An 18,103-nucleotide genomic window follows, 5' to 3' on the forward strand; every position below is an offset into this window, starting at 1 on the left:
CTTGTTTCTTTCCTATTTTTATCAAGGAAATATAATAAGGTAAAAAATTAAAATAACATAATATTATTAAAATTTAAAAAAAAAAAAAGAAATGTTATTTTCTAAATCTGTATTATTTACACTGGCCACCTTGTTGGTCGATAGTGTTCTTTCTCAACCTGGTGATATATCTGCTGTTGCTCCAGATGACTCAAAAGTTGTGAAAATCTCTGATGCTGATGAATTCGACCAGTTTGTTAAGGACAATGACCTATTCTTAGCAGAGTTCTTCGCTCCATGGTGTGGTCACTGTAAAAGACTAGGTCCAGAATACGTCAAGGCCGCAGAAACTTTATCTGATCTAAATATCCCATTGGTTCAATTGGATTGTGAGGCAAACCAAGAATTCTGCCGTGATTTAAACATCCCTGGCTACCCAACTCTAAAGATCTATAAAAACGGGTTTTCAAAGGACTATCTCGGCGCTCGTACAAACGACTCCATCGTCAACACAATGATTAAACACTCCTTGCCAGTCGTCAACCTATTCAACTCCACAGAAAGTGTCAAGGAGTTCATCAGAGACTCAACACTACCTGTCATCGTCAATTCTGACTTACAATTGAACCAAACTTTCCACGACGTCGCTGACCAGTTGTTCGACGATTTTGTTTTCATCTCTTTACCATTGAAGAACGTCTCCTCCGAAAAGACTTCAGGTCGTTTGGAATTGTACTTGGCTGATGCCAAAGAAAACTTCAAACCTTTCGTCTTTGAGGCTAAGCAGGACGCAGAAGACCTTCAATCCGAGTTGGTCTCCTGGATTAAGACCCAATCTATCCCATTCTTCGGTGATATCAACGGTGAAACTTTCCAACAATATATGGAATCTCAATTGCCACTGGCTTACTTCTTCTACACATCACAAGAGGAAAGAGAGAAATATGTCAAGGACTTCGTTTCCTTGGCCACCAAATATAGAGGCCAAATCAATTTCGTCGGTTTGGATTCAACTAAGTTCGGAAGACACGCCGAAAATGTCAACATTAAACAACAATTCCCTGCCTTCGTTATCCACAATTTGACCTCCAACTTTAAATATGCTTTGCCTCAATTGGCTGAGGAGGAATTCTTGGCTCTAAAGAAACCTTACACCATTAAATCTAAAGATATCATTAAACATGTAGAACAATTCCTAAAGGGTTCTTTGGAACCAACTATCAAGTCTGAACCTGAACCAACTGAACAAGAAGCTAATGTCTTCAAATTGGTTGCTACCACCCACGAAAAGATCGTTAATGATCCAAAGAAGGATGTTCTTGTCAAATACTACGCTCCATGGTGTGGTCACTGTAAGAGATTGGCCCCAGTCTACGAAGAATTAGCTGATGTCTACGCCTTTGATAAGTCGGCTAACAAGAAGGTCCTTATTGCAGAAGTCGACGCAACTGCCAACGATATTGCCTCTGTAGATATCGAAGGTTTCCCAACCATCATCCTATATCCAGCTGGTAAGAATTCCGAACCTGTCACTTACAGTGGCTCTAGAACTTTAGAATCCTTCTTGGAATTTATTCACGAAAACGGTGGTAACGATGTTGATGGTAAGGGTATTTATGAAAAGTATCAAGAAGCTAAAGAATTAGAACAAGAACAAGAAGATGATGAAGATGAAACTGAAAAAACCGACGTTCACGATGAATTGTGAGGATCTCCCTTAGTCATTTCCTAACTTCTAACTCTCCTTGTTTTTTTCATATACATAAAATCACACACTGATTTGAATAGATATATATTGATATATAGATATAGATTTTTTTTTTTGGTTCTAGCTAAAACATATAAACATATATGTAAGTCAAATCTCTACAAACATATTTCGCTACTATATCATTGCACCCTGATGCAAGAATCTATCAGGTTTTTAAGCAAATGTACATATGGGTATCCATGTGTGTGTGATTTTGCTTGTCTTCTATGTACAATTAAATGAAGCACGATCAGCTGAAAATGAAAAAAATAAATAAATAGACAAAAAAGCTAAATTTCATTCTAATATTAATATGAAAGTGCCGTTTATTTTTAAGCATATATGATAAACAGCATATTTGAGGTGGTAACCTTTGCTACTTGAGGAGTACTCTTAACATATATAGAGCCTTCAACTATAAGATTCTATACACGATCTTACTGTTTTGAAGAGTTTTTGATTTTTAGTTTGTTTTTTTTTTTTTAATTCTGTGTAGTACAAGAGGGAGGGAAACAATCTAAGATGTCAAATAATTCCAAAGATAATTCAAATAACAATTTATTGTTTGATGATGGCAATGGGAATAATGATGACAAAAATAGTGATTCAAAAGTGTTCATTAATAGACCGAGTTTAGGTTTAAAATTATGGGGGCCTTTAGTTCCTGCCGCAGATAACAGAAAGGGACTTTGGGCACTGTTATCTATTCAGACAGCTATTGGTGTCTATGCCTTCTATAGGTTCCATAAATTATCTACTACTAGCCGTATGCCGGTCAAATTCAGTAATAGCAGTACTTATTATAATTTGCCACCAAGTTTGAATAGATTCGCTAATCCACAGACAACAGTGATGACCACTCGTTTCCAGTCTGGTAGATATTTGACTTGGAGGAAAATTGGTGCTTTATTGACAGGTGTTGTCTTATTATCACAATCATGTTTAGAGTTTTGTAGGTTAATGTTACTACCATTTGATCCCTGGTACGATGAAGCAAAATTAATGAGAGATAAAAAATTCTTCAATGATATTATTAAATTCTATTATTACAAAGACGATAAAAGCATTGATTCAATAAAAATAGTCAAGATTGTAAATTCTAGCTTAGATATCAAAACTGACCAGATTAATAAGAATGGAAATAGAAATACAGAAGATATGTCGTGGGATGATGATAATGATAGAAATTCTCTAGGGTCAGCTGAAAGGGAAAATATACAAACAAAAACATTAAATGCCACTGAACTGAGACAAAGTATGGCTATCCTTAAAGCTCAAAAGGAACAAGCTAATCCAGTTATTAAATGGTTTGGTCCTATTGACTATAAACCAATGTCATTTGGAAAATATTTAGATCTATTAGAATATTATTTATCTATGAGGGAAAATCTGGAAATTAATAGACATAATAACATAGATAACAAGAATAGTAGTATTTTAAGTAATGCTATTTTAATACGGCCTGGTTGGGAAGAAGAATACACGGAATTATGCAAAAAAAATCAAAACTGGAGAGAACATCTTCTTAAGCATTCATATAGTTTATCAAAGGTAAATGCTGTTGAGTATTCTAATTCAAATGACGAAAATTCAGAGTCATCAAGCATTCCTACAAAAGCTCTAGCTAGAAATATAATTATTGATCCAGCCATGAAATCTAAGGAAAATCTGGATTTAGATGAGATCTGGACTTTGCACGATCCATGGATAAATCTGGCTTTAGACACATCTTTGAGTATTAAATTTATTCCTACATCAATAAAAAAGAAAAATGACGAGTAAATACAATGTTAATAAGTACATGTGTGTGTTCATGCTTTTTTATTATTAATAATGTTATTAAGTGATCTTTTTATTATCATATATTCAATATATATGAAAGTTTATAAAACTACCGTCTCCTTATTTATAAATAATATCAAATATTCTCCTTGCTTTTTTCCTGTTATTCATCGTTTTCTAGATGGTGGCTCAATCTTTTTTAATGTTATCTTTCATTCACTTCATTTTCATTTGGCTCTAGATGATTCTATTTTCAATTACGTTTTTGAATATTGCTCGAACTTTAAGAAACTAAAAAATTGAGAAATATAAGGTTAGTTGAAAAATTGTATACGTTCACTCGTACATAGAAAAGTATAGAGGTAAACATACGTAGGAATACTCAATTAGAGTACACCTCCATAAACTATCGAAAATTTATATAATAAATTAGTGTAGTTTTAATATTGGACATTTTATGGAATAGACTATCTAGCCGGGTTGCTCATAATCTCTGATATAAAATAATAATAAAGACATACATATACACATACAAAGAATATAATTAGTCCTCAGATTCCTTTAATAATGTGGTGGGCTAATTGGCTTTGTCTGGTTTTCTCACTTCTAAGATTAACTTTTGCTGTTTTTATTGATGAGGTTGGTGTAACAGATTGGGCTTTGCAATCAATAGGTGAATATAGATGCATTGTTGGTGATTATATTGAAGAAGACCTATTTTTGATCGTTTCTAATATTGATAATATAAGTTTACTATCTTTGGTTAATCGTACCAACGGTAATTTAATAACTAGAAGGGTGACTGCTTCAAGAATTGTAGATGTTAAGTATGATGAATTACAGGCAAATCTTCTTTTATATGATGAAGATCATGCTACATCTCAGCTTTCTATACTAAATAAAGATATTTATTTAAAAGAAATATCCAGCATGGATGTAAATTACACTATACCTTCCCTTTGTAATAAGGTTAATTATAAAAATATAGTGATCACCTTGGAGGAGAATATGTTAAAGGTGATTGATCCAGAATCTAAATTGACAGTCATATCTATTCCATTGCCAAGCAACTTTAAAGGTATTGAGTATTTAAAGACCGACTATTTAGAAGAATTAGAGATTTTATTATCTACTAATGATTTAACCTATTTTTATCATAATTTAACTAATGATATCTCTACAAATTCATGGTATAGGGATGAATCAGTAACAGATATTGTGGACTTCGAGTTTGTCGATATTATTGATCATTCTATGGACTCCATTAGCATGGAATTGAATGATGAAAACACTTTTAATAATATTTGGCAGGCTTATAATTTTAGGGTGAAAACAAATTTCAATAGATTAAAGAAATATGCTAAAGCTCATCATTATTCTCCAGGCAGAATGATAACTGATTTTTTTAATATTGATCTAAAGAAAAATGTTACTAGTGAAAAAAGCTTAATTCTCAGAAATTCAAACGATTTAATATTTGGGTTTAAGAAATTGTTAGTTGTTCTAACTCAGAATAGACAACTTATTGCATTGGACATTAACAGAGGAGGTGAAAAAATTTGGTCAATTCAATCTAAATTATCTAATGTTGTTTCAAGTTTTGATTGGGATGCAACTTTGAATCAACTAATAATATTTAATGACCAAGGTGATTATGAAATATGGAATTTGTTAAAGCCAGTGCTTGAACCAACTTTTAAGCAAAATGGAACTTTCAAGGATTCATTACCTAATGCTAATTGTAATATATTGGACATTAATAGATTAAGTCATAATGATAAAACCTACCATGTTCAATTGGATTGTAAAGACATGGATTCTAATCGAATTGATATGATCGTTTCATTAAGAAATATACATAACAATATTCATAGTACGAGATTTTTTGTTACTCATGATAATACTACAATTAAAGGACATGTTGTCCTTAATAACACAAATAAAGTTATTCCAACATGGCAAATAACTCTAGATAATCCAAATGAAAAAATTGTAGCATTTTCCTATAGACATGATGTTGAGACAGTTAATCCTGGTTTGGTCTTAGGTAATAGAACTGTACTTTACAAATATTTATATCCAAATATTGCCAGTTATATTGTATTTAACAAAATTACTAATAAGATTTATATTAACATTATTGATACTTTGAAAGGTGAAATATTGGTATCACAGATGCATGACAGGGAGTATGTTGATATAGATTATCCAATTAATATACTTATTGGTGAGCATTGGGTTATCTATTCATATTTTAGCTTAGAACCTATCCCTGAACAAAAAATTAACGTTATTGAATTATACGAATCTTTAATACCAAATGAAAGAATATCTGATCCTGATAATGAAAACTTCAATCCATTAAAACAATCAATCAAACCAAAGCATATGTCACGCTCATATTATTATCCTGAAATTATTAACAAGATGAGCATCTCGGAGACTAAATTTGATATAACAACGAAATCTATTATACTGGAATTAGCAAATGGGCAAATTACCTTTTTGCCAAAATATATCATTGATGCAAGAAAAAAAACAGAATCTGAGATGACTGATGATGATAAAAAGGAATTTATGGCCAGTTCATACATTCCAACTATCCCAATCAATGATCTGTTTGTTATTACTCATAAAAGAGATTTGGTGTTTGGCAAATTATCTAAACTTGGTTCAATTGCAACAAATTTAGAATCTACTTCTATTGTCTGTGATGTTGGGCATGATATATTTTGTTCTAGGATTACACCATCAGGGTCATTCGATGTTCTTGACCCAAACTTTGAGACAGGTAAATTAGTAGTTTCCATATTAGTATGTCTCTTATTATATTTGTTTTTGCGTCCATATGTCACGAAAAGAAGGATTAAAGGTTTATGGCTCGTACATGAATAAACAAGATTGATTGTATATTTATAGTTGTTTTACATTTTACATAAATAGATTTTATATTACTTATTGTTTATTACGTAATCAGTAGTGATTAAAAGAATGATTTTACTACTGACTATTTATGCACACCTACTTGTTGGATTATCTAAAACAGTATTGGAAAATCAAGTACTTTTGTTTTGTGGTAGTTCTTATTTATCATGTGAAAGGTGCATATCTTCTTTCTTTGTATTTTTTTTCTTGTATGCTGCCAGAAAAGATTCTAGCTTTTATAAACTCTTGCCTCCAAAAAAAAAGCCCTTTCAAGTGTTGGATGGACTCAATCCAATAAAACGTACATAAGTTTCAGAACGGATCTGCATGGACTTTAAAAAGATAATATGGAGTTAACCTCTGGTTTTACATCATGTTTACAAAAATATTTAGATTTTGAGATTAATAAGAATACCCAAGAATTTACTATTGTGGAAGGAAATGACAGAATACTACCAGATGAAGAGTCTGGTGAAAAGAACCCTATTCTTTTGGTGCTTGATTCCTCTTTTAATCCACCGCATTGGGGTCATTATACACTGATCAAGAAATCATATGAATATTATTCTCAGTCGTACCCTAACAAGAAAATTCATGTGTTATTGCTATTATCGGTTCAGAATGCTGATAAAGAGGCAAAACCGGCAAGTTTTGATAAAAGAATGGACATGATGTGTATTATGTCGAGGTTATTAAATAAAAATTTTGAAAGTTTGTCTACTTATGTTGGATTAACTATCTTTGGTAAATTTGTTGACAAGGATTCTATTATCAGAAAAAAGTTTTTCAATCAGGGAGTGATTGTTTACCTTGTTGGATTTGATACCATTATAAGAATATTTGATCCAAAATATTATATCCCACAGGCTCTAGCAGTAGTACTGCAACATTTTATGAAAAATGTTGAATTCTGTTGTTTGACAAGATCAAATGTTAATGATAATGAGTCTGAAGATTTTACAAATCAATCAACTTATTCGCAAGACATATTACAGGGTAAATATGAACCACTGATACCAAAAGAATGGGGCCATAAGATTAATATATTATCTAACAATCCAAAGTATATCAACGTTTCATCATCTAAAATTAGAAAGCTTATGGTACCTTTGCATGGAACAAAATCGTTAAATGAGGAAATATTGAATGACTTGAAAAAACAGTTGCCAAATCAAATAATTGAATATATCATACAATCAAGCGAAAGTAAGTCTATATTTTCTGCTTAGTATGTTTAATTTGGCATCTCTTTTTCATTTTTGCAAATATATTTATGTATTAACAATAAAACAATATAGATTATGCATTAATAGCAAGTATATAATTATCTATCAATGTATTGTGCCTACTTATGAATATTAAAAAGTTTCTGGACAGAAAATAAAGAATAAAAAAATTGTATAAATTTTATTCAGAGGTGTAGCATCAACAGACAAGTTACTAGAAAGATTAGTTGCCCCCATTTTAAATGTGGACTGGTTGTTGCAGTATTTGGAATGACCGTGACATTGGCTTTTTCATCACTAACTTCATTTTGCTGCATATCAATGATCTTACCATCTTCATCCAAACTAATAGAATTTTGCTTCTTGTGTGACGTGCATTTGATTTTCCCCCCACGAATAATTGATCTGCCATTTAGAGGTCTAATCCATTTATTACAATCCATCTCAGCTGATGAAGATTTAATAAAGGCACTACCTTTAACTAATTTAAGATTAGGAAAACTTGTATCTTTGAAACTTCCTTTAAATTGAATTGCACCTCCAATTGTTTTCAATTTTTGGAAGGTGTCAATACTCTCTAATCTTGGGTTATTATCAATGACTAGCCCACCCTGAATATCTGTTACATTATTAAAATACATTTTGGATAAATAGTTATTGTCAATAATTCCAACTGTTCCACCGACAGTCTCTAATGTTCCTAAATCTAAATCAACGCAACCATTTTCAATAAACTCCAAGTTAGTTCTGACAGTTTTTAAATTTGGTAACCAAATTGAGTGTGCATCCCTAATTGTCATGTTTTCAACATCTTGTAAAAAAGGTAATTCAATTTGCAAATCCTTTGAATTTGCATGAATTGTAAATTGTGTTCTAACATTGACTAAGCTTGCTTTAATAGTTTCCAAAAACCTGTTGTTATTGATGTTAAACGTGTCTAATTCTTTAATTGGATAGAACCCTTCCAAATTGGAGATGGATGTGTCTGAAATGATTATTGTTTCACGGACCATTATATTTGGATTAATTTCAACTTGATTTAAAATTGGTAGAATTTTCCATTGAATAGAATTAACGTCAATCAAATTGGGTACTTCTAAAATTACTATTGATGTTAAAGAGTTTAATACAAAATCTCCATTAATTTTTTGTAAATTTGGGGCCACAAATTTAATTAAAGTGTCACAATTGTCTACTATTAAATGGCCTTGAATGGTGGTTAATTTTTTTAAATCTAAAACATTTTCTTTATACTCCGAAGTGATAATCAAATCATTAAAGATTGTGTTGCAATGATCTAATATTGATAAATCACTTTGTCTTTCAACGATAAGACTTTCCATTGGACATAAAATTTCATCGTTTTGGACTGTATTTTCTTGTTGGGATTCTTTATCATCTTTTGTGTCATTTCCTGTTCTTTTATTATTATGAATATAATGCGGGTTGTTATTAAATCTTTCCTGACCGGTTACATCCAAATTAGACAATTCAATATTGTTAAGGTTCTCTGTTTTGATAAGATATGATAAAGAGGTTGATGAAAATAAATTTAGTAAAATAATATTTGATAATTTCATTAGGAATAAATATTTTGTTTTGTTGTATTTCTAGTCTAAGTGTTTGATACTAGAGCAGAAATGATAATTGAATTAGTGTAAGATAAAACAGTCAAAAAGAAAAAATGGATTGTAAAATAAATAAGTTTGAAATTAATGACAAGTTTGAACCAAATTCTGTTTTTATTAATATTAATTGGTTATTAAATAATTTGTGTCACTTGACAAAAATGACACCAATAGAAGCAAAGAGAGGTTAGTCAGAAAAACTCATAGAGTCTCGTGACTTTGTGCCGGGTAACTATAACCAAAAAGTGTTATTGCTTTATTCAAATTTTGCGACTAACTGGAAGATTGGTAAAGCATAAATAAGTTTGTGGTACCGATTTTTTTATTAAATAAGGACATGTAATAATCTTAACAGGGTATTTCTTTTTTTTTTTCTTTAATCAAGATATATGTACTAGTCAATATGATAGGAACATTATATATATATATATAATGTTTTTTTATGATTCATATACGTGGAAAAGTATTATTGACATTGAGGAAATAGACTATATGGATATATAGGTTTTTAGTAATATTATTATTTGCTTGAAAGAACGGAAAACTGAAGTGTATAGATAAATTAATAAATAGAGTCAATAAAAGAAAAAAAAAATGAAGAAACAACAAATAGGTATAACGTAAAAAATATTAAGTATTAAAAAAAATTACAACTAGACGTATATGAATGTGTAAATAAAATTATATAAATACAAAATGAATATATATATGTAGAACAATTGTTCTTGAAGTATCAACACTACCAAACAAATTCATTTACATATATATATATAGATATATCTATAGTAACCTTGAGACCACTGGAAAAAATAAATGATAACATATCAAAGAGTCCCATTAATAATTGTCCACTATAATATAAGAAAAGTTAAAAATTATTCCAGAATATTAGATGAAAAAAATATCAATAAAATTTGCAAAAAGAAGAAAATTATTAAGTAAATGAACAATGTAAAGCCGTATCATTTCTTATTCTATAAGTATATTTAGTACTCAGTACTTATTTATTCAACTTAGAATAAGAAAGCAACACCAGCAGCAACAGCAGCACCGAAGATACCAGCGTTTAAGGTGTTGGAGGCAGCGGCACCAGTAGAGACAGAAGAGTGAGTACCGTTGGTGGCGTTAGTAGCGTTGGTGACGTTAGAGGCCTTAGAGGTTTTAGCAGCTTGAACAGCAGCGACGGTAGCGAAAGCAGCAACGATAGTCTTGAATTGCATTTTTTTATCTTTTGTATTCTTGTGTACGTGTGTTTATGTTTGCTTTGTGTCTGAATGGACAATGGAGGCAAAGAGAGGCAGAGGGAACAAAATTAGTTAACGTATTGAAAGGGAAGAAGAGATGCAAGCGATACTGCTGGAGTGTGCTCAAATATACTGTTTCTTATATACTAAAAAAAAAATAAATAAATAAATGAGATTGTGTGTAACACAAAATTGTATAGCCATTTAAACACCAAGCTCGATAACAACGATATCATCTTATCCGAAAACAGAAGGGAGAATTTCTTTTTTTTTTGTTTTTTTTGTCTTTGCAAAATTCTATTGTTTTCTAGAATTGTCTTTGTTTGTTTACATGAAGAAGACAAATAAAAAAGTAAGTTTGAGAAAAAGATTGAGGAATTTTGTTTTCTATTTAGGAAATTGCAGGGTCTGGGAGTCTAGAACATTATTGTCCCGACGTATCGATATTTCGCGTAGTTAATTTTTGAAAGGGGAAAGTACATCGAATTTTTAAACAGAAAATTAGTAGGAAATTTTATTAGCAGCGTGACAATACAATAGAAAACGTGTCTCTGTCTCAAAAGAAATTGTGGTTTCCTCAAAAGGGGAGATGGATAGAAAATCTCATTGTTTTGAGCAAGCAAAGGTTGTTTTTTTTGGGGGAGGCTGTTCTGAATAAAGGGGACACGAAAAATTAATAAATTAGATGCTGGGAATATCAAATTTTCTTTTTTTTTTTTTTCAAAAGGGGATAAAGAGGTGTATATATTGGTGGAATAAGTAGAGGATTCTTTGCTTTTTTTTCTGAAGAAACCCTAAAGGTAAAAAAACATGGTAAGCTTGGGTGTATTCGTTTTCCCCCTTCTAACCTAAAAAGGATTTAGATTTATATTAAAGAAGTCTTATTTGAAAAGATAACTTTCAAGTCGATTCTTTATAACAAATATGATTTTTTTTATCTAAATTTGTCTTAACATTTTTAATGAGAAGAAAAGTGACTTTAGAGGTTTGTTATAATGTTTTTTTTAATTTTTCTTTTATGTACAGTAATAAAAATTTGAAGGTTTCTAATCTTTATTTTTTTTAGATATTTTTATTGCCCTGTATTTGTAGGAGTGTATTATTTATGTTCTTGTGTTTAATTTTTTTAAGACCTATCTGGAATGAAAAAAAAATTCTTATTTTTTATGTTTTTTTTTTTTTGATTTTCAAGGCCTTTTCAAGTAACGGCAATAAGAAAATATTAAATTAATTTTTTTTTCTTTTTTGTCAGTAAGAAAGACAAAAACAAAAAAAGGGTTTTTTTAATTTCTGAGTCACTCCCCTCAGTTCAAAATTCTCCCTTTAATTTTCGTGTTTAATTAATAAAATGCTTGGTTTAACCCATCGATCAAAATTACTATTTGAGGAAATTATGTATTAATTAATCAAAAATCCAGTTTATTTTGTTAAATGATGGCGTGCATGCAAAAAGGATTTAATTATTACTTTCCATTCAGTTTGATACATCATCTTTTTTTTTCTCTCCACAAAATATGAATAAATGTAGAAATCGACTCTAATTTCTGAGCATTTTGAAGGAAAGCAACCAACAAAGAATAAAATCAAAAAAAAAGGGATATTTACGGAGTTCATTAATTTGATAGTTTTTAAAGGTAGTGATGTCCTGAAATGATATTGCTGCTTTAGTATAATTGTATTGTTAACTTAGTTGTATCAATTAGTTATACGTACATTTACTTAATTCTTTTGTTTTTTTTTTTCATTCTTTCATGACTATTTTTAGAGGTTATTCCAATAGGAGGGGGGTTCTGCTAGTAAAATACATTCTATCCATACTGTACTTTGAATCAAATAAAAAAGAATGCCTATTACTTATGTACATTACCTACCTTTTTTTATAGGCAACTTCATAAAGAAAGTGTAAGAATAAGAACAAAAATAAGAAAATAAAGGGTTAAAACATTCTCTATCTTAATTTTGATACTATTGTCGATAATACTAAAGACACTGTGAATCTTCATTCTGAGATGTTTGTTCATAATATTATTCCATATATGAATAATCACTCTTTTTATTTTGTAAGTCAAATAAGTGTGTACAGTTTATGAGTCAAGTGTCTCTACTGAACATAATAAAAATACTCTTTTATTTTGTCATTTTATCAAAGAAAACAAAAAAAATTGTGCTACTGCTACTTCTGAAACTTGTAAAATTGATAAATAACAAGATTTTTCATTTTTTTTTACTCCTCAGAAGGTAAAATAACAATGAATAATAACTATATTTGCTTATTGAGTAGGGTCATATAATATAAACGATAATTCCCCTCTAAGTTTAGTCCCATTTACTATCAATAAAATAATGGAAGGTAAGTCTATAGACAACTGGTCTATATTGTTACAGTAGAAAGAATATTTCTCTGTACATATGTCCTAGCTGATCAGTTTTGGTGGTTGCTAGTATATGTCCTTACGTGTTCTAACATCAGTCTATTGTTTTTTGGCTTGGATAGCAAAAAAAAAATCCAATTGTCCTCAACTTTTCTAAGCTCTTGTTATTTCTATATTATTTACTTTTTTTTCTTTTTGCTTGTTTTCATTTTGGGATTTTAACTTTTTTTCTTTTTTAATGGAAATTATATGTAGTATGTGGCTATTGCCCCGCTTTGCTTTTCTCAATTTTTAGTTGTTTTTTATTCTACTATATTGTCCGATTTATTGTATTGTATTTTTTTTTCGCTATTTGTAAAAAGAAAAAGAAATAGGAAGAAAAAAAATGGAAATAAGGCGAAGACAAATCAAAAATTCTTATATTTATTTATTCAATCTTGTTAACTCCGTTTCTTTTGGAATTGTTCTATTCTTCTAGAAAAAAAGAAAAAAAGAAAAAAAGGAAAAAAGAAAAAAAGAAAAAAAGAAAAAAAGAAAAAAAGGAAAAAAAAAGAAAGAAAGCTCGTGTCTAAAATATTGCTAAGTGCAAAATTTTCAAATTGACGTGTTGTATTTATGTTTTACTCCAAAATAAAAATAGTCATTTATACATGTATGCACAGTAAATTTAACCTTTCTATTTTGTGTTTTTTCCCTTCATTCAATAATAATAGTTAATTACGGCATACAAAGTATGGATTATTTTTGTGAAGATGTAGTTAAATGACAAAATTGAAGTAGGAGGGTGCATAGCATTGATGGATATTATATTATTCCTTATCATTGTATTGCACACAACATGTTGGAGGTTCAAAAGCAATACTACGACTAATACTTGTTAGTAATAGGGCACCTTGGGATTTATTTTCTAAATTATAAAAAAGAAAAAGAAAAAGTATTTTTGTTTTGGATATTTCTTGAAACAGAAAAATATAAACAAGACTGTTTTTCGTGTTTGTTTGTTTATTTGTGTTTCATCTTTCCAAACAAAATTCTCGATATAATCCCGCTCTCAAATTTTGCACTGAGACATTTCCTGCCTCGATGTCACTTTCTTTGTTTGTGTACAAAATAGGAAATTTAAAAACAGACACAACGCGAATAAAAAAAAAACTATAATGTCGAACAGTTGTTTGATCTACTTCTGATCTCTTATAACTCATTTATAAAAATTGATTTACAACTCAAAGACTCTGACTTAACACAAACCTATAGGTGAAAAATAATGGAAGAAAAAAATGGAAGAAAAAAATGTCTCATTCTGCTTAGTGTACGCATTCCCCTTCCTCCCCCATTTAAAAAAATAACAGCTATATCATCAAATTTATTATGAAGAATAAAGCAAATCTGGACTGCAATCTCTTAGATTAAATTCAAACACGCATTAAATTGCAGTCTGTTTGTTGGTTGGTTGGTTGGTTGGTTTTTTATCTGGAAATTGAACTAATATGTTTAGTTGAGATCAAGATCAGTTACAGTATCACTATAAAGAGGAAAAGTGATATAAATGTTGGCTAAAGACATTAAGGGTTTAATACAGTCAAAATACGCAGAGGCACGTGAAAATAAAGCATTGTTCTTCAATGATGGGGATACGTCCACAAAATGTAATTCCGAGAATGGGATGATGTATTGGATCAGGTTTGTTCCTACTTTGCTTACAAAACCTGAAAAAGGTGACACGCCAGCAAATTCTGATCCATTAGGTAAACATGAACCAGAATTATTGGTTTTACAAGATATGGATGTCGTTGAAAGGGAATACAAATTGGTCCTAAACAAATTTCCAATAATGCCAAATCATTCACTACTGATTACAAATGCTTACAAACACCAAAATGATATGCTAATTCCATCAGATTTGAGTAAATGCTACGCTTTACTTCAACAAGTTGATACAGCTACAGAAAGACACTTTATTATTTTTAATTGTGGTCCAGAGTCCGGTTCATCCCAGAATCATAAACATTTACAATTGTTGCAATTCTTAGATGGGTTTGTGCCATTTCAAGATAGACTATGTAATGATATCGAACCATTTTTACCTAGTATGAAACTACCACCCTTGCAAGATAAATTTGTATCCTTTGCACATTTTGTAGTTCCTTTACCTGAATTACCTACAGAAGAATATTTGATGACTTGTTACATTTCTCTATTCGAGCATATTTTAGCATTTGTAAAAGATAATAATGAAAAAAATGAACCCCCAGTTAGTTATAATTTCATTCTTACAAAAGAGTGGATGTGTCTTGTTCCAAGATCTAGTATTAGAGCTCAAACTTTGCCGGTTGGGTTTAATTCCATTGGTTATCTAGGGTTGGTGATTATTAAAGAAGAAGACACTTTACTGAAAGTTAAAGAGAATCCTGATATAATAGATACATTATTGTTGGAATGTGGGTTTCCTAATGCTATGAAATTGAAACACCAAACATTTTGATGAGAAGTGATATTTACTATTTAAAAGAAAAAAGAAAAGAAAGAAAGAAAGAAAGAAAAAAGAGCATTGTGGTAAATATATTATTTTAAACGTCATTTTTTATTGTTTGTTTTTTGCATCCATATGTACACATGTTAGTAAATAATTATATATGTAAGTGTGTGTATTAATGTATAAGAAGTTGTGTAAAGACTCTTTTTTGCTTGAAACACAGAATGGCGCATTATTTAAATAAATTGTTGATAAGTACACTTAGTCTCGATTTTTTCTTACGGTATCTTTTTTCTTGTTCATTTTCAGTATTATTTATATTTAACTGCACGATGCCATCACTTATACTTCTAATTTCAAATTTACGTAAATCATAATTTGGTGTTGTGGCTTCTTTTGATTTTGAAACTCTGGATTCAGATGATTGTGGCGATTGTATAGCTCTATCAATGGTTGAATTTGCATTTGATGTATTTTTGTCAATAGGTTTACTGCTTATTGAAGACGTTGTTGAATCGATTTTTAATTCGTGATTATACATCCTGGTAGTCGTCGTTATCTTTGCAGCATTGGTATTTTTTGTATTCTGCTTTGTACGATTTATGTTATTATTAGAATTAGTGTTGGTGTTGGTATTGGTGTTAGTATTAGTATTAGTATTAGTATTAGTATTATCTGATTGATCGTATCCTGTGGAAGATAAATCAACAGCATCACCTGGTTCACCTAACAATATGTCCTCTGATAATATAAATCTATTAGTCTCATTTAGTATATCTGTTTCATCAGTATCTGTGAAGTTAGTTTGATATATCTTGTCGATTATAATCTCTTGAGTCTGATTGGATGACTTCCCATTATCTTGGTTAAGACTATCTTCATTGTTATATTCAATGTCATAAACTTTACTTTCAAAATTAAAAGAGTTTGGTGTTCCAGTATTTGCCAATTTTATTGTGTTGGTATCATTATTCAAATGTTTGGTATGTGATGATTGTGAGAACCCTTTAGCCAAATGCTGTAGTTGTTGTTGTCCATAGAAGTTGCTGGGACTCATTTGACGTCTTGTTTGATCAGTCCATGATTTTTTATGAGGAATTCTATATGATACATTACCAGTGTTATTATTGGTGGTATTAGTGCTGTTATGTGATTCTATAAAAGATAATTTCTTATGTTCAGAGTATGATATTGGAGTGGAAGGTGTATTATATGGTTGTAAAGAGGGGGTATTTGCCGGGGATAAAGGTGTCTTTGAGGAATTGGAAGTCAAAGAATTCATAGACGACTGTTCTTTTAATGATTGAGATTGAATAGTAGTGGCATTGGCAGTGGTACTATTATTGTTTGGTTTGAATTTCAAATTATTTCCATGTGATGCAGGAATCAATAGAGGGCTTGTTATATTATTGGGAATATTCAATTGTTTGGTGTAATGGTAATATCTTTGTTTTTGACCTTTTATTCTCAATGAATTATAAGTATCACTTGTTTCAGAATTAGCATTATTTCTGATTGGACTAGTGTTAACATTTCTTGATATTGATTGGAATATGGGAGATGATGGTCTCATTGGTGACATTAATACAGTAGGTACATTTTTTCCATCTTTACTGGCCGTATCCTTGTTTGAAGGTGTATAATTTGATCTATACCTATATTTATACGTGTTTATGTCAGTGATATTATTGTTTGGCAAATTGTTCTGTTCGTTGCTGTCAATATCTTCTTCTTCTTCAATTGGATTACTGTCACAACCGATATTGCCACTACTATTGCTATTGATACCTATTGGGTCAGACGAATCGAATATAATTTCTAGACCTGCAGGAGCAGATTCTGTTCTTCTGTGAGATTTGAAAGACCTTGGCCTAGTTTTTAAAACGTCGTCCAGGTTAATGATTGCATCAGGGACACCTTTAATAGGCGAAGAAAATTTAGGTTCTTCGCTGATGAAGAATCTGGGACTTGCTTGGTTGAATAGATCGTTCTTTTTTCTTGGTGTAGTTGTAGGATTCAATAGATTTTGAGACTCTGGATCGGATATTTTATTGGATTGTAAAGGAGAATATAATATAGTGGGGTTAGAAGGAGTATTGTTTTTCATTTTATATGTTTCAGAGGAAATGAATGTCGGGAGAGGAGGGACTAAAGTAGGATCATTTGTTATATGCTTTGAGACAGGAGAAAAGGAAAAAGGTTGTGAAGGTGGTGGTTGTTTTAAAAATTCGAAATCCCCAGAAATGGCAAAGGATCTTTTATGACGATGACCTCTTCTTGAAGGGGTAGCTAGGTGGCTGACTGAATGTTGAACATCAGGAATAGTTAAGTTTTGGGTCTCTGCCATAGGGTTGTTGCGTATATATAGGTAATCTAATAGAGTTTAATAGCTTATTGTTATTACTATTATTGTGGCGATAGTGGTGGTGATTGTGGTATATACAAAACAAATTATTTAACAACCTGAAAAAATATTGAATAAGTAAGATAAAAGGAATGAAGGACACCTAAAATAAAATGAAATAAACGAAAGACAAAGAAGTAGAGTAGTTGATTAAATTTGTTTAATTGTGTTTCTAAATAGGTCAAAAGAGGGAGGATAAAAAGAACAGGAGTCTGGAGTGTACTTTTTACCACTTATTACCTATTTATTGAACAATTAGAATTTTTGATGGATAAACCAAAGTGTCTTTTACAAGTACAATAGTGTCACAAATAAACTAT

The 18,103-nt window shown here is 30.5% G+C and overlaps 8 protein-coding genes across 8 annotated transcripts; 5 read left to right on the top strand and 3 right to left on the bottom strand.

The window, feature by feature from the left end:
* Positions 1 to 91: 91 nt before the first annotated feature.
* Positions 92 to 1,687, top strand: PDI1 (protein disulfide isomerase PDI1; the record flags this gene model as incomplete). Its single annotated transcript, XM_064859371.1, has 1 exon — positions 92 to 1,687. The coding sequence occupies one exon, from the start codon at positions 92 to 94 to the stop codon at positions 1,685 to 1,687; it is 1,596 nt and encodes a 531-aa protein (XP_064713841.1).
* Positions 1,688 to 2,251: 564 nt separating this feature from the next.
* On the top strand, positions 2,252 to 3,511 carry MGR1 (Mgr1p; the record flags this gene model as incomplete). Its single annotated transcript, XM_064859372.1, has 1 exon — positions 2,252 to 3,511. The coding sequence occupies one exon, from the start codon at positions 2,252 to 2,254 to the stop codon at positions 3,509 to 3,511; it is 1,260 nt and encodes a 419-aa protein (XP_064713842.1).
* Positions 3,512 to 4,078: 567 nt separating this feature from the next.
* On the top strand, positions 4,079 to 6,406 carry EMC1 (Emc1p; the record flags this gene model as incomplete). The annotated part of the gene is made up of 1 exon (XM_064859373.1): positions 4,079 to 6,406. One exon carries the CDS (start codon positions 4,079 to 4,081, stop codon positions 6,404 to 6,406), a length of 2,328 nt encoding a protein of 775 aa, XP_064713843.1.
* Positions 6,407 to 6,783: 377 nt separating this feature from the next.
* Positions 6,784 to 7,665, top strand: POF1 (nicotinamide-nucleotide adenylyltransferase; the record flags this gene model as incomplete). Its single annotated transcript, XM_064859374.1, has 1 exon — positions 6,784 to 7,665. The coding sequence occupies one exon, from the start codon at positions 6,784 to 6,786 to the stop codon at positions 7,663 to 7,665; it is 882 nt and encodes a 293-aa protein (XP_064713844.1).
* A 182-nt stretch (positions 7,666 to 7,847) lies between these two features.
* On the bottom strand, positions 7,848 to 9,242 carry SPS22 (Sps22p; the record flags this gene model as incomplete). The annotated part of the gene is made up of 1 exon (XM_064859375.1): positions 7,848 to 9,242. The coding sequence occupies one exon, from the start codon at positions 9,240 to 9,242 to the stop codon at positions 7,848 to 7,850; it is 1,395 nt and encodes a 464-aa protein (XP_064713845.1).
* Positions 9,243 to 10,303: 1,061 nt separating this feature from the next.
* Positions 10,304 to 10,510, bottom strand: PWA37_002823 (uncharacterized protein; the record flags this gene model as incomplete). The annotated part of the gene is made up of 1 exon (XM_064859376.1): positions 10,304 to 10,510. The coding sequence occupies one exon, from the start codon at positions 10,508 to 10,510 to the stop codon at positions 10,304 to 10,306; it is 207 nt and encodes a 68-aa protein (XP_064713846.1).
* Positions 10,511 to 14,452: 3,942 nt separating this feature from the next.
* Positions 14,453 to 15,388, top strand: APA1 (bifunctional AP-4-A phosphorylase/ADP sulfurylase; the record flags this gene model as incomplete). Its single annotated transcript, XM_064859377.1, has 1 exon — positions 14,453 to 15,388. One exon carries the CDS (start codon positions 14,453 to 14,455, stop codon positions 15,386 to 15,388), a length of 936 nt encoding a protein of 311 aa, XP_064713847.1.
* Positions 15,389 to 15,611: 223 nt separating this feature from the next.
* LRE1 (Lre1p) lies at positions 15,612 to 17,726 on the bottom strand (the record flags this gene model as incomplete). Its single annotated transcript, XM_064859378.1, has 1 exon — positions 15,612 to 17,726. The coding sequence occupies one exon, from the start codon at positions 17,724 to 17,726 to the stop codon at positions 15,612 to 15,614; it is 2,115 nt and encodes a 704-aa protein (XP_064713848.1).
* Positions 17,727 to 18,103: the final 377 nt, after the last annotated feature.

This window comes from Arxiozyma heterogenica (genome assembly GCF_036370985.1).
Source record: "Arxiozyma heterogenica strain weizmannii chromosome Unknown scaffold_22, whole genome shotgun sequence".
NCBI classification, from domain to species: domain Eukaryota; kingdom Fungi; phylum Ascomycota; class Saccharomycetes; order Saccharomycetales; family Saccharomycetaceae; genus Arxiozyma; species Arxiozyma heterogenica.